Here is a 16829-nt window from a genome sequence, read left to right on the forward strand (position 1 = left end):
CCCTTAACTTGTTCACCAGTATGGGGTGGGATACCGTATCAAAGGCCTTCCTGAAGTCCAAGTATACGACATCCACCCCTCCTCCTGCATCAAGGATTTAGCTGATTTAGGTTAAAAAATTGGTTTATTGAACTCCAGATCCCCTTCAGTTTCATTTTAATGCACAGTCCCCCAGCCTCCCAGGATGCTTTGTGGCTCCCCCACAGGCCCCTTCTTGCAGTGTGGGCAGGTTAGCCTTGGCCCAAGCTGTCTGCTCCAGCTGAGCAGGGAGGCATGCTCTAACACCCTGCCTCCTCCTCAGCTTCTGGCCTGGGCCACTGTAGGCCTGTGGCTGCTTTTCTGAAATCAAAAGTAAATGTCTGGTCACACGCTTATTAGTTCAATCTATGCAGCTTAGACTAACCTGTAAAGATTGAATCGATTCAGCCTCAGGCTTTTTGACTGTGTGTACTTAGCCCAAGGGTGTGGATCCATGAACACTTGAAGCCTTTTCAAAAGGGGAATGTTTCAAAAGGGCAGCAGCTGGTATATACAAATCAAATGAAGAAAACCCACTCCAACTTGAATACTCCTTCATCCACTCAAAGTTGGAGTGGTTTTGCTATGGTTGGAGTGGTTTTACTATGTTTGAACTATTCTCAATTCTTTTTCACATACCAGTTAGAATTACCAGCTGCTGCTTTTAAAATATTCCCCTTTTAAAAGGGCACCAGGCATTCGTGTGTCCACACCCAAGGTGTTACCGTTCCTGGTAAGTGTTCAGACCAGCACAATGATTTCTGGGGCATCTGCAGCCATCCTTCCTTAGCTGAAGAAGCCATTCTTTTCACCACAGAATGCTTGTGGGAGAACTCCTCAAGGAATGCTTTTCTTAAAAAGTCATGACAGTATGGTAGCTGTAAATGATCACAGCAACATTACTGAGCAGAAGAGACAATGACCAGACGCATTCCATACAAACTTGCTGCTTGCCCCGCTCCAGCTTCTCAGCACTCTGCACAGTGCCAAATACATTTTTGTGCAAATATCACACTGAGGAAAGGTGAGCAGGCCCCGGCTGGAGCAGTGCTCCCTCTCAGCTCGCAGCAAGGAAGGGCTGCCAATGGGATGCACCTCTCTGGGGAAGCAACTGCAGGGCTTTGGCCAAGATTCTCAGGCTCTTGTTGCAGCTCTTAGAGTTGTCAACTATGTTTGTTTTTTGTTTTCTTATCCCATCCCGCCCTCTTCCTCATGCCCACCATGGTTCCTCAACTCACCAAGGCTGATGTGATCCTACAAGAAGAGTCCTTTTTCCAGAAGTTTAATGGTAGTGCAAGGTTAATGGCTTTCACATGAGTAATGTTTTCTCTCTGTTCTGTTTCTTAATTCAGCCTTGTTCAGGTGTGGCTGGGAGGAAGGCTTACTAGAAAAGCATCTGGATAACAGGAGCCCATAGTGATGGGGTGGGAAGGAGGAGGGTAAAAGTTTCAGGGGTCTCAGTAGGAAGACAAAAAAGCAATCAAGTCCATCTTTTAGGACTCTCTCCCTGTTGTGTATCGTTATAACCCTGGCAATACTGGCTGAAGTCTGTAATACTAAGGCTGAGAGAGCAGGCAGTTACCAGTTAATCTTTACTGCTGTTTCTGAATCAGTCGTTCTGGACTGCTGGAAACAACAGTTATGGCAGTACTGTCTCTTTAATAGCCTTCTGTCAATCCACCAGCTTGAGAAAGAAAAGACTTGCAAAGCAGCTTTTTCAGTACAACTCACAACAGAGCTCCATGCATTTGGCCATCAGGCTGGCCTCTGGCAACCCCACACTTACATAGGAAACCAGATCCACAGACACCTCTCCTGGGATATTCATAAGGAATACTCCCCTATGAGTAACCTAATCAGCATGTAGATGTCATTGCTGTTTACACAACTATACTGAGAAAAAGACATTTGTCTGGCTTTAACTAGCCTCTAAAAGAAAGTGATCAAGAAAGAAAGGTTCGGGTGGATTAGAAATAACTCCTTAAGCACTTGTCAGAATTCTGCATCCCCTTTTCTAACACCCCATCAAACAAGTGACCTCCATGCTCCCATGAAGCAGTACATTGTATCACTGTAAACTGGCTGTCACTATTCTGTCACATAAGGATGTGAAATCACAAAGTTGCCTTGTAGCATGTAAAACCTACTAGCAAGTGAAGCCTCCAGCTCCATTACTCCTAGCTGTTATAATCTAGCATCCATCTCTCCACACACTCTCTCTTAGCAGAAATACGGGAGGCTCGTGGAAGGAAGTCATTCTAAAGCTATTTGTGAGTTTGCCAAAGGGATTTCTTTGATTTACAAAGTATGAAAGATTGCCATTTCTGAATTCATAGCGGATGAGTTGTTTCCCGTGTTTTGCTCAAAGGAAGTTCAGAATGTGATGCATTCTAGTGTAAAAAAAAAAAAAGGAATTAAGGAATAACTTTTTCACAACTGCTGCTTCTGCAGCTTTTAGGAATGTAACACTTGTCCTCTTTCTCCACATAGGCTGGGTTGTCGGATCTTTGGAAATCCTGGGAAGTCCAGCTAGCTTAGTGAGAAGTATAGGGAATGGCATAGCTGACTTCTTTAGGCTTCCTTATGAAGGCCTGACCCGAGGCCCCGGAGCATTTGTGAGTGGAGTTTCAAGAGGAACAACGTCATTTGTAAAACACATTTCCAAAGGTAGATCTTTCACTTCATTGCTCTTAATTCTCTTGTTGTTATGCATTGTTAAAAGATGTATTAAAGTTTTAAATGAAATTGCCTGCTGCTTTGTTTGACTTGTTAGGTTGCAGTGAAATGCTGGGAGGTTAACAATGTGCGTATATAATGTCTTATGTATTAAACAGATCACTTCTTGACTGCAGTGTGCTTGAGTGTTTCAGTAACTTCAGAATTTTAAACCTCCCATTGGGAAACCAAGGTTGGCTTGGCTATTATAGCATGTGATAACTACAGAGATATTAAAGGTGTTCAGAACTTCTGCTAAGCATCAGAAATCCTACACTATGTTGCCTCATCATATTTATTATTAAAAAAAAAAAAGTAGATACAGTTGTCATAACTTTGTAAGTATGTGGAGACATTTTGACATGAAGGCATAATTTGGATTTAAAACGCATCTAGTTTTTCTTTCGGAAGGATACAGAAACAGTGCCATCTTGTGGCTTCCCAAGGCCAGCAACAGAAAATACAATATTTGGAGTTGCAGTGGCTGTTTGCTAGCTGGTTGAAGTAGTCCTGGTTGGCTTATTGCGTAAATATTGGTTTAATTTTTTATCTATTCCCATTCAGTTGATGGCAGGTTCTTAATAGCTTGTGAACAAGTGCTGAAACTTTAGGAGAGTTGTCCTCATCACCAGTCAAGCAGACCTGGTGAGGGACAATGTGATATTACATGTCTGAGAAACACACTGCTTATCAGTAATAAGAAATGTGTTGCATGGGGCAAGTTTTCTTTTGAATCTCTGTTCTACTTGTAAGCACAGTCCTTCAGTGAGTTATAGCACAACTTGTGTTCTAATTTCAAACACTTCAAAGCAGACTCAAACATATAACGATGTTTGTTTAGGTACACTGACATCAATTACCAATCTGGCAACAAGTCTTGCACGGAATATGGATCGGCTGTCTCTGGATGAGGAGCATTACAACCGACAAGAAGAATGGAGAAGGCAGCTTCCAGAGAATCTGGGAGAAGGACTGAGGCAGGGGTTGTCCCGGTTAGGCATCAGCCTTCTAGGTAATGTACTGTTAAATATGATAACACTGTGTTATGATCTACTACTCATACTTTTGTACAGCTGCCTGCAGATTCCAGACACAAAAGCCAACATTTTTTAATTGGTCATGAAAATAATGTATGCAAAATACTGCTTCTCTTCATCCAGAATTATGATGAATTGAAAATGTTCTTTCATGTTAATAATAATTGCAGAAATGGAATAACATTATGTTTTTAGTCATCTGTAGGAAAGTTTTTAATTGATAGGTGATATATAGCTTCAAAAGGAAAAAAAATAGTTCTGTGTTGGGCTTACTGATTTGTAACCAAGTCAGCACAAAAACGTCGTCATTCTGATGTTTACTTGCCAGTGAGTTATAGGAAAACCTCCTGAAGCTGATTGTTTCTGCTGCACCATAGATCTCAGAGATGCTTGTTTTTGTTTGAAAACCACTTGAGCATAGTGCAAATGTCAAGTAAACTTTGATGAGGAATTCTACTTTTGTAAAAAGAACCAGCTCAATCTGACTCAGTGTAATTGTATTAGTCAAGCAGCCAAATGGTTTGCTTAGAGGTGAACATCAGTATTTATTTTTCAAAATATTACATAAAAGTTTCAAAACTAAACCACTTTGGAAGAACTCTTAAAGGAAATTTTCTAGTTTAAAGTGCTTAGGAATGGCATTTTCTAAAATGCTTCTATTTGTCACACTAGAAAAGGAATGTCAGATTGTATTGTTTGGCAAGATGCCTCAGTACATATTAAAGCATATGAATCCCTTAGAGATCAAAGTGACCAAAAACATTCCAGAGCAAAAGGTTAGAAGAGATGAGCTTGAAAGGATTTGTCCTGTTTCCTAATCTTCAGTACTATACACAACTTCTAAATTTGCAACCGCAACCCTGAAAGCCCTGAAGAGGAAGTGGTAAAATGTTACAAGTTCAGGTTAAGTTACTGGAAATTATTTTAAGCAATAATGTTAGATGTTGTGAAGCACTGTCATCTGATAATGCCCGTAAACTGACAAGCTAGTATACTGGGGGGAAAAAAGTGTATAAAGGAACATTTTCATATATTAGATGCCCTATATTAAACTGTTACTGATATTAAAAATCAGAAGCAGTTCAAAGGAGGTCTCTGTCTCTTTTATTGGGCTGGGAACAGCCAGGTTGAGTAGCCAAAAGAAAGATTTCACTTTAAGAAGCATTATGTCAGTCCAAAGTGTGAGTGCTGGTGAAATGGCTTGGTGATCTTAGCTCAGGTGCTTGTAAGATTAACACACTGGGTGCATCTACATATGCGCTTTACTGCCAGGTAGACTAATTAGTTCCACAGTAAAGTGTCACTTTCTACACATGTTCTGATATTAGGGCACAGAAAACTGATTAACTCCACTGTAACATAGTACTGCTGGGGACAGTACTGTCTTACGGCAAAGTAATTAACTGTGCTGAAACATATGTGTAGTCACTGACCGGGGATGTAAATTGTGACTGCTGACAGGGGCCTGCTCCACCACGGCTCAAATTACTGCTCTCCTAGGTGCATGTGTAGATGCTGTCCCAGGAGCAGTTTACTGTAGCTCAAACTGCTCTGGAGTTTATTGCTTCACATTAATTGAATGTGTAGATGCACCCACAGGGACTGAACCAAGGTACTCTGGACTAAAAGGATGAGCTTCTGTAACTTGAGTTAAAGAGCTGCAGCTAGGAGTTGTAATAACTCATTCTTGGTGAGCTGGGAGGGGGACGTGTAACACAACTTACAAGTACATTATACCAACTTGATACATACTGGACTTTGAGTGCAGGGTATCTCCTTGAAAGACAGCAGTGATTATGTGCATATTTGTGGGTTTGTGCAAAATAACAGGAAAGAGAGTGCTCAAGGCATATTAATTCCTAAACATAATGTTGGATCTTACTGTTACTCTAAAACAAAACTTGTTCACATGCCAAATCGCTTCTTGTTTTTAACTGCTGCTGTCCCTGAAAGCATCAAAGAAGAGAAATAGTTTATGCATTCGCATAGATTGCAGTTGCTGTGCTGTGCTATTTTAGAATTTCAGTAGACCCAGGATTGAGGAATTTGTTCTCCCTGCCTCTGGTTCTGTTTGCAAATTCTTCTTTGCTAAAGTAACCTGCTATTCTTAGCAATAGAAATAATTAACCACCTAAAATAAATACCAAAAGTTATTGTGTAACTGGGGTCATCAAGTATGGAGCCCTGTCATCATAATTCATAAGCAGCAGACATGCTTTATTGCAATTTGTATCAGGCACAATTTGTTATTTAGCCTTAGTAGGATCAGAAAACATGGGTTCTCTTATTCTGTGTGCAAACACGGTATTCATGCATCTGTAGGCATAAAGTTTTCTCCACTTACAGGTATTAGGACCTACCAGAGCATTTGTATGCGGAGCGAAGTTCTATAGCATTGCTTTGTTTACCCGCATGTTTTTAAGATGCATGAAAAAATACCTTTCTTGTGAAGTGGAGTGATGGCACTGTGTTCTTTCTCCTCCCAAGCAGGAAAAATGCAAATTGAATCAAAGAGCAAAGATTACAAGACCCATTTAGCCATCATTTCTTTGGCCATATACAGTTGTAGAAATGAGAAGCATAAGACAGACAAACAGGTTCAAACAGTCAAAGCAACATCATGTATGTGGAAGTCCCCGCAAGGCACTGGAGCGCATGCAGACGACCATTTCTAGCCATCTTGCATGCATGGATTCACATGTGTGTTGCAGTTGCTGTGTAGGAAAAATGTTGCATGTCTAACTTGAAAATCTGGCTCCTGATGGCCCCAATTCAGCAAAGCTCTTAAGCACATGCTGAATCAGGGCCAAAATCATGTACTCTGTCTCTTTTTCAGTGCAAGTTGTTCCCTGTGGTGCATTCTTGAGTGCTTTGTCCTGTCTAGTTTTAAACGACTCAAGTACTGTCAGGGTGTTGTTTGATTTGATCGTTATCTTTGGCTGGCTGTTTTCTTCTTTTCTCATTTTGGGGAGACTGCAGAGGTTTTTGGTAAGGTTTTTTTTAATGTCAAAAGAGTTTAAAGCCTGTGAAAGCTGCTTTGCTTCTGCTATGTATTTAAATAAAAAATATAATAAAACCATAAATTATAGCATTTAAATTAGGAGCTACTGGGGCTGGCAGGGGGCTGGGAAGCAGATCATTTTTTGTATATTGCATGGTATTTACCATATGATCCAAATTTAAATAATAATGTAAAGAGGAGGAGAGAAATGCTGGTACTATGGGATCAATTTTCAAATGCTGGCTCAAGTGAAAATACCATGTTGAATCAGCTTTTTTAATTAAATGGAGCATTTTTGAGTAATTGAACAGCTGTCAAATCTTAGAAAAAACATTGTTTTCAGAAAGACTGAAGGGCTGCAGACTCCAGTCAGACTATACATGCTACTAGCAAGAAATCTTGATTGGTCGAATGGATTTTTGTAGGGCGGGTAGAATGCAGCATTGGCATTACAGTAACTGTGTTGTTAGATGATGTAAATATTATCGAGTGGGATTTCCATTGTTGTTGTTGTTACTGTGTTAGCACCAAGAGGACCCCAAATCCTAATCCTAATCTCGTGTTTACACACAAGTGGTCTTGTTCTTTTCAGTAGTTTAAGATTAAGCCTACACTGTTTGCCATAAGCGGCCACATTCTGACCGCATTTTCAGAAACTAGAAGACTTGTGGTGACAGTCATACAACAGAGTTGTGTTTTTTGGGTTTTTTTACTGTGTGATGGTATCACTGTTGCCAGATTCTGGTTTAGCAGCAAAACAAGCGTATTTCTCATAGTGGAGGATTTTTCCCAGTAATGTATGTATTAGTCCAAATAAGTTTATCACGAATGAACCATGGAAGACACAGTATTTACATTCTACACTCACTTGCCTTTGCTCTTCATTTCAAATACTGAGTACACCTTCCACTGGGCATTGAGGGAGAGGGAGGCAAAGGGCAACAGGGAAGATACAGAAAAGGACAGATACACAAGGAGCAGGAAGGACAAAGGAGTTCATGTCTACAGGGCCTGTAAAAAAGAGCAGGAGGGGGTTGGAGCAAACATTTAATAAGTAGAGGGGAAAGAATGTCCTGAGCTCAGACTGCAGAAGGCTGTCTTCTGATGACATCACTGCTGTCCAGGAACTGTCATGGGGTGGGAAACACCTGCTGGGCCTCTTGCTTCCCTTTCCCCAGCTGCCTGAAGGTAAAAATGGAATATATCTGTTCTCCTGGACTGGCTTCATTTTGGGAGCATCTTTCTGTGTCAACTTTGTATGAGAAGGGATAGTTGCATGGAGTCAGGAGCCCCAAAAGATGGCTTCCCTTGCACAGTTGTGATTACTGAAGGGTATAAAACAAGCCGTAGCTGGGTCTCACACCTGTATCATTATCCGTTTTGCTACCACTGGCTTCTAGCTGAAAGGTAGTTTCCAATCCTGAGCTTGCTCTGCCATGGAAGCTTCCTTCCATCTTGAACCCTTATATGGATTGGAGCTACATGGGGTCTGCTGTCCCTGAAAGTAAGAGTACCCTGCAAAGGGAAGTCTCCCCTTCATAGTTCAAGGGAAAGCAGAGCATCACCCAACCACAAGTAGTAAAAGGTTAGGTAAGCCTGTGTTTTGTTGCTGTTTGTTCAATGGATTGTGGTAGTTCCCACCAACTACAAGACACTTTGTAAATATTAGGTTAGTGGTTCTCAAATCAGGGCGCCCCTTGGAAAATGCCAGCTCTAAGTTCTTTTTCATTTTCCGACTATGGAAAAAATATAAATAATTCTGTTAAAAAAAAACAAAAACCGACAACAACTCAGAAAGACCATACCAAATCCAAATGTATTTGACTCATGGACTCCTCTTTGAAATCTCTAGGTTTATCTTGTAAATCATGTGTAGGTACCCACTTACCAGTGCTAATGTTGTGCTGCACCTTTAAGAGGATCTCACAGCATCCCGGGGTGCCATGGAACTCCAGCTGAAAATTCACTGCATTAGATACTATCCTCAGGAGCTCACAGTTCAGGACAAGTGACGAAAAAAAGAGAGGAGAGAGATGAAGCAGGCAGTTCATCTACTTTGCTAGTATTAGTGATTTCTTATAGGCATCCTGAGTGAACTGAGTTTTGAGGTGCAATTAGAAGAGGGGACAGACAAGTACAGGGCACATGTAAGTGGCAGAGTGGAAGAAAGTGTGGAAGTAGTAAACAATTGGCTAATTAAATTATATATTATTTTGGGTGCTATGTAAATAATTACAACACAGTCGTAGCAGTTTCCATTCTGCTGCCTTGTCCTCTGGGCCTGAGTCCAGCAGAGTAGTGCCTGGAGCACATCAGAGGTCCTTTGGAGTAGGCTCTTATTTATTATTACCTTATAACTTTGCTCAAGTGTATTGCAGTAAATAATTTACTAGTGCTAGGACTTAGGTGGATTACATTTATTAAGGCAATAACTTCTGTTCTGAGAGCGCCATCATTGTGGATGACCTCCACAGATAGGGTGAAAGAGGTTGCAGGGAAACATAATACTGTAACCTAATAGAGCACAAAGTATTGTTTTCTTTACTTCAAATGCATTACTGTCCTACAAAAGGAAGGGCTGAATGAACAACCCCAATTGTGTAATGGGTGTTGGTTTCTTATTTACTTAAGCAGCATGATCAGCTTTTAACTAATAGTGAAGTGGAATTGAAATGTAAACCATTCTGGTTCCATGGCATATAATTAAGAAAGTTTTGTACCTGGCTTCATAGTACAATGGTCAGCAGTCTTTTAGTGGCAGGAGTCTGGAATGACCCAGCTCAGCTCTGAGGTAGGCTGGCACTAGGACCTGCCTGCTCCTACCACTGCTTCTCCCTGCTGCTTGGTTGCCACACAAGCAAAATTCCTCCCCACCTGGGCATGGTGTGACATGTGCAAAAACCCTCGCTGCTGAATCCTGCCATCACCGGAATACTGCCCAGCAGTCCCCAGCTCCGCAAGTCGGATCCAGCCCGTGGGCTGCATGTCACTAACTCCTGAAAACAAAGTGCAAGAATGTGACAGAAATGAAAGTCTGAGCGAGTGTTCAGAATAGCACACAGGTCTCATACAAATAGCGCATCCACTGTTGTCTGTAGGAGGAAGGTTTCACGTTACATGAATTGGTGACAGGTAGTATTGTAGGGGAAAAAGCAGAGGAAAAAATGTGAATGTTGTTTTCCCCCTCATTTTTCATTTGGAGAAAGCACCCTTTGCACTAGCGCATTAGTTTGATTACTCAAAATCAGCAGTTCCTCCTTTAATCCAGTGACCATTTCTTAAGGTAATTTTCAAACCAGTTAGTGGGTAACTAAAGTGCATCAGTCTGATAAACATATAGAGCCAACTGACCCTGGTGTTACTCCACTGAAATCAGTGGAATTATCAGGGGAGCATTTGTTCCCGCCTTCACGCTTACAGTACTAGGTATAAAGGGGTAACTTCACTTTGTCCTTGTCCTAACAGATGCATGGGGTTACTAAGATGACTCTTTCCAGGGAATGTCCTAGCCCTTGATCTTTGCAGCAGGCATCACAAACTGAGAGCTGTTTGAGGAGCCTGCAAGCTTTCTGTGCATTAATAAGCAAGGCCCTTTAGATCAGGCAGCTCATTGTCTAATTGATGTCACTTTGTCCAATCATTGTAGTCTTAGCAATTTCCCAATAGCTTATCTGTCAAATCACAATAACTAAAGACATGTCTGTGGTAAGTGGCTTGAGTAAACTCAAGATCAAAGAAATGTATCACCTCACATACCTGTTTACATTTAGGAAGATTTAAGTTGGAGTTCTCTGTTGATACTAAAAGCTGGAGAGGTCATTGTGTCGCTTGTAAAAGTTTGACCCATGCGCATTAAAGTAAAATATGATCGTTTTCACAAAAAAGTAACAAAAAGTCCTGAAGTCTAATTCTACTAATCTTAGCAATATATCAAAAGTTGCATTACCTTATGAACATTTCTGGCAGTGGAAGAGGATATAAAAATGATCTATTGAATTCAGGCAGTTTTTATTCTTGTGAAGTCAGTCTCAGTCTTACAAGAAAATCTCATTTCCATAATAGCTAAAGTCTTTTAAAACTAGCAGATATATATTCCAGTCCCAGCATCTCCAGTATGCCAAGGCAGAATGAACTAACTTATACCAAATCAGCAGAGGCATTTAGTAAAAAGTAGTTGAAAAATGAAAACATAGTATGCAGTTAAGTGATTTGAAATGTTTAAAGTATAGATACACAAAAAGGAAGTAGAGGCTTAACCTAAACTGAAGTGAAAGTATTGTTTAGACAATTGGTAAATGTATGCTAAATAGCTGTGTAAAGGAGGGTGGATTGCAATGTTTAATCCAAACAAAACTCTAGTCCAAAGTTAAGATTTCCTCTTGTTCTGGGATTTTAATCTTCATTAATTGTTGGTGACTCTTGTTTTTTCAGGTGCAATTGCTGGTATTGTAGATCAGCCAATGCAGAATTTTCAGAAAATATCTGAGGCCCAAGCTTCGGCAGGGCACAAAGCCAAAGGTGTTATCTCTGGTGTAGGAAAAGGAATTATGGGAGTATTTACAAAACCAATTGGAGGAGCAGCTGAACTTGTCTCCCAGACTGGTTATGGTGAGTTTCTGCAATTCTAAGACTTTGGTATTAACTTTCACAAACAGATCTTAGAAATATTCTTTAAATGTAGTCTGCTCGATCTGTTTATATGAATCAGTAACTTTCTTGCAGAAAGATTTAAAAATGCTACAGATTTGTTATAAATACTGTCTTTCTCCCTCTAAAATCATCCCATCATGCTGCTTTCTTGTATTGGATTCAGTCCTGTATAGCACCAAGAACATAGAATGCAGTAACTATGAAGTAATTCTTGGAAACCAGGAGAATTAGTTACAGAAACATAGGTGCTGCAAAAAAGTTTTTGACAGCAAATGTAAGGAAGCACTAATATATCTAATTAGAGCATTATTTTGAAGGTGCTTGATATGTTACAGCAAGAAGAGAGTTTTGTTATCTTTAAATAAAATATCTGGGAGAAAGAAATTGCAACGTGTGGTGGCCATATATCTCTTCTAAATTGAAGTGCTTCCTGCTAGGGGATTGATTTCTGATTTTAGATGTATCAGTAACCTTTTAGTTATCAGGCACTGGGCATTCTCCAAATAGAAAAAAACACTAGTAGTAGCTAGGGTAATTCCTTTCCCATTTACGTAAATGTGCTTCAGGCCAATAAAATGCATGCAAAATGATTACAAAGTTAACTACATTTGCTAATATCATTTGCTTCTAGGGTCATGCATTTTCAGCTCCTGGTTGTCGGGGTTAACCAAAAAGGGAAAAAAATAAAATAAAAAGAGCCCCATTGCCATAAGAACAATAAATGTGTCATTGATTAAACTTCAGCTATTTAAAAAAAAAAAAAGCCTTTCATCTTTTGGTTCTGTGCTTTTAATCTTGGAGGATAATCTTTTTCTTGCCATATTGACTGGAACAGGAGGAATTTCTCTAGAATTAAAGTTTTAAATCAATTGTTTCCATGCTGCCTTTACATACCAAACACTGTCCCCCCTTAAACTAATCTGTGAGACAAGAAGTTAAGTGACAGGCAAACAAGCTAGTATTTTTTTTTTTTTGTATCCTCTTTGTAAAAAGGGGCTATTGCACAGCTTAGGCCCTTTCTTAATGGCTTTAAAATATTGCGGGCCTGATTTTATTTCACTTGCACTTGTGTGAATCGGGAGTGATTCCTCTGAAAACTGTGCTTCACGGGTATAAAATGCACATCTGTGAGATCCGAATCTGGCCTGCTGTTCCAGGAACAATGTTCTTTCTGTTAACTGGAGAATTCCTGTTTCTAGGTTTAAATCCAAAGGAGTCATTATCAAGAAACCCATAACAGCAGAGGAACACTTTTCACTGCAGATATGGTATACAACACATCAAGTTTTCCATGAACATGTGACAAAAAGAGTTAGCCAGGAAAAGACATAAAAACTGTATCAATAATAGATGACAGTGCGTGAGAGAGAAACACACAAGTGTTAGAGAAACTCTCAGCCACAACTGGATTGGAAGTGGGACTGTGCCTCTTGGGAGGGACCAAGGGGTGGGGGACCACACAGAAGTAAACACATGTTCTTTTTTTCTCCATCTGTAAATGACATTCTCACTCGCAGAATGCTGCAAACTTGGGGAAGCCAACTGTTACAACAGGGATGCTGCTTTTAAGTGTTACCATCAGCATGTGTGTTAAAAATTAAAGGGCTTTTAAAAAATACTGATATTTTGTTTAAATTATTAACCATTTTCTAAAAAAGAAATCTAAGTTACTAACACCTTCTGCCACACTGGCTCTTGCTTTTTTGGAGAATAGATTTTGACTGAATAATTTTTCTAGGTTGATTACTTTGAGGAAGGGCTCCAAACCTCAATGCTTAACCCGCTTTCTGTCTGTCTTGTAAAGACATTTATTACATCTGTGAAGTTTTTACAAATCACTAGTTCTCTATGTTGACCATACCTCATTTTAAAAAATTTACAAGCCATCAGAAAGAACACATGCTGCATCATCTTCAGCCTCTGATATTCTACTTGAAGACCTATTTAACTGCTTCTTGTAGTCTCCATTCTGTGCTGGCACTGGGAAGAATTCACAATAAACTAGAAGCCCCGGGAGATCTCATAAATGTATACGCATCTGTGTTTAACAGCTGGATTAAGGAACTGAACATTTAAATACAGTATCTATGCAAAGTTTTCTTCTCTTTTGTACCAATCGTGACACATACAGGGAAGTGTTTTAATATTAAGCAAGAAAATTAAGAACAATCTTGATTTTTTTATGTGTAGATTGAAATGATATGTCTGATCCTGTTCTCAGATGATAGATCTCAAGAGCATTATGTTTCTCCTGATAGCGAGCAACTGACTTTCAGAACATTTTTGTTTTTGTTTTGTTTCTTGCTAAAGCAAGAGCACTAGGGTTAAGTGCACAGCTATTGCATTGTAATATTTAATGAATTATATTTACTGCAGCTTCCAAAGATGTGACATCATTTGGTTCTGCACTGCTTTATGGACTGTTCTAAACAGATGACATCACTGCAACATGTAACTGTTTTCCAGAAAACAACTAGTAAAAATCTTAAATTCTCTTACCACAGGTATTTTGCATGGAGCTGGACTTTCTCAGCTTCCCAAACAACGCTATCATCCAAGTGATCAACACGTTGAGCAGGCTCCAAATAGCCACGTCAAATATGTCTGGTAAAATTATTTAGACACTTGCTCATTTTTACATCCACATTGTTTATTAATAGGTTCTGGCATGCAGTCAAGTTCACAGGCTGCTCTCCTAGGAATGTCTGAGTTATAGCAGTTTATTTAGGAATGTTAAACACAAAGGTAGTGCATAGAAACCCAATCTGCAAATGATGGACTGCTGATCTGCTTCCAGCTTTGGAACTCCAGAGCTGATCTTTATTTAACGGCATCCAGTCAATTTTTACTCATTTATCATTGTGCTGAGCCCAAGAAAAATACTGCCCATCTCCAGAAATAGCTGTTAGTGAAGATAGGTTTATTTTCTGCACTAGATTTGTAATGAGTTTCTTAGGGTGGTTTCTCTAATGGGATGAAAAATCACTTGACCTAGACAAAAATGATTGTGAACATCTCCGAGCCAGTGGCAAATCCAGAAGTGCACTTCCACTGGCACTTTGCAGCTGAGTTGCCAGGAGGTGCACAGTCAATCTCAGGGGGTGCACGTGCACCCCCTATGCATTGCCAATGATTATAAGCTGTTCAAAACCCTTCTGGATAGGGCAGGATACAAATCTAAATTGTGATAGTCGTAGAGAAATAAAGCTGGAAGGGATCTCCAGAGGTGATCTAGTCCAACCCCCTGCCTAAGGCAGAATCATCCCTATCCAAACCAAGTAATAACAATAATTATATTCATTAAAACGAGAGTATCTATAAGAATCTGTTCACTAACACTGCCCCATCCCTGAGCCAGTTACTAACACAGACTTATTTTTTAAACAGGAAAATGCTTCAATCTCTAGGAAGGCCAGAGGTCCACATGGCATTGGATGTAGTCATTGTGAGTGGATCAGGACAGGAGCATGAAGGATGCTTGCTGCTTACGTCGGAGGTGCTATTTGTGGTCAGTGTCAGTGAAGACACACAACAACAGGCATTTCCTGTGACAGAAATTGAGTGTGTAGAAGACAGTCAACAAGAAAATCTGCTGAAAGTGCAACTCAAACAACAAAGAGTACCTTATGATTCAGAGGTAAATATATTTAATCGTATCACCATTTTAAAGATAAAATTGTATTAGTTGGTTTGTTCAGAGTATCTGTTGATGGCACACACATCCTTGGGTCAGAAAAATGGAAGATTAGAGACTGACACCAGCACCTGGTATTCTTACTGCCTTCATTGTTAGAGGTGCTATCATCTGGATAAAACATCAAACCCATCTGTTCCTTCTGCCTTGTGGAGCTCTTTTCTGGCTGAAATTTCAACAATTAACAGACGGTTTTTCTGGAGAAGTAGGGGAATAAGCTTGGTATCTTAGCAAACATTAGCTGTCTTAGGAAGATGTTCTAATGTCCACAGCCCTCTTGGTGAAGTAATTATTGCTCAGGATGGTATGATTTCTCCATTGCCTCCAAGTTGACAATGAAACTAGTTCATTTACTAACTATTTGTGAATCCAGACATCTTTATTTGATTCTTACCCTAATGAATGGTTCAGCAGTGATAGCACACATTATTAGTTATTGTTCATCCTCACCTGGCAATTTTATTTACAATATAATGGTCCTGTTTAGTTGCTTGGATCATGCTGTACTTGATTCTTTCTGTTTTTCCTGAAAGTGTTTGTTTAATTTGCAGTAAATTCTATCAGCCTAACCATTATATTGCTGATGCACCAGAGTGAGTGTTCAAAACTGTTTGAAGTCCTTTGTTCTTTATATAAAGCAATCTGAAGAACAGTGATTCTGAATTAATGACTTATTTACTAAGTCATGTGAGAGTGCTGTCAGAATCAAACATACATCTCTATGTTGTTACTTAATCTAATACCAGAATGCACTAACCAGTTCACAGACAGATATAAAAACTCCTTGCTCCAATAACTCTTAACAGAAGTAGTCTGAAAATCTAGGAAGAAAGGAGGATATTGGGTAAACCGGAAAAGCAGAGAATGGTGAAGCTAAATACCATCAGTAAAATCCTGATCCAGTTGAGGACCGGATGTGAAATTCCTAATATCTCATTAGTCCCTGAATTGTTACAATGATACATTTTCTATATGTCACGTTTTGACAGTTGTAGTCCACACTACAATGTTGTGTTAGCAGCAGTTGCCTTTTGAATATGTCCTCACACCAATTTGAGAGAGGCAATTAAAAGGTTTGGCTTTAATGGCTTAAGTCAAACCATATCTCAGCTGAAATGCAGCTACCAGCAAAATCCCAGTGTGAACATGACCCAATGACTTGAAATATTGGCAGCTGCATGCCTGGGTTTCCAGCCAGAGTACCTCCTACACCTTCCATTGACACAACCTCTTGCAGTGGGGATAGGTAGCAAGAGCAACCCAGCGGTGTGCCTGCAACCACTGTACAGAAGTCATACACCAACAAAAGTTCTGACAAAACTTTCTGGTGTAGATGTGGTGTCTCTGCAGTGTTTGGACAGTAGAGCTTGGAATGTATAGGTCCAAGAAGAAGCGGGTTTTTAGGAGCAGTTGAATGTAAGACAGGCAGATAAGCAGAGTAGAATTTTTTACACTAAAGCAGATACTCATAGAAAGACACCAAGGCTTGCTAAAAGTGTCCGACTTGCTTAGTCGGATTCCAAGTTCTTTTCTTAGTCAGTGGTTTCTGTTCTGGAGATGAGATGCGCCCACAGTTCTGTGATACTGTTCCCTTATCTGCAGTTGTGCATGTTACTCTACATTGACTGTTGCCTTGCTAGCCATGTCTCCTCTTCAGGCACTTGCTGGTCATGCCCTTTTTTCCAGCTACTAGAAGAGCCACTTGGATGTGATG

General features: G+C 39.9%; 1 protein-coding gene across 1 annotated transcript in view; it reads left to right on the top strand.

Moving 5' to 3' along the window:
• VPS13B (vacuolar protein sorting 13 homolog B) overlaps positions 1-16829 on the top strand; it is an 869608-nt gene that overhangs the window by 848192 nt on the left and 4587 nt on the right. The window contains exons 56-60 of the mRNA XM_019545488.1: positions 2509-2685; positions 3575-3745; positions 11203-11379; positions 13926-14028; positions 14809-15058. Coding sequence (XP_019401033.1) covers positions 2509-2685; positions 3575-3745; positions 11203-11379; positions 13926-14028; positions 14809-15058 — 878 coding nt within the window. The remainder of the gene's footprint in view (positions 1-2508; positions 2686-3574; positions 3746-11202; positions 11380-13925; positions 14029-14808; positions 15059-16829) is intronic.

Source organism: Crocodylus porosus, unplaced genomic scaffold, assembly GCF_001723895.1.
Source record: "Crocodylus porosus isolate Cpor-Errol unplaced genomic scaffold, CroPor_comp1, whole genome shotgun sequence".
NCBI classification, from domain to species: domain Eukaryota; kingdom Metazoa; phylum Chordata; order Crocodylia; family Crocodylidae; genus Crocodylus; species Crocodylus porosus.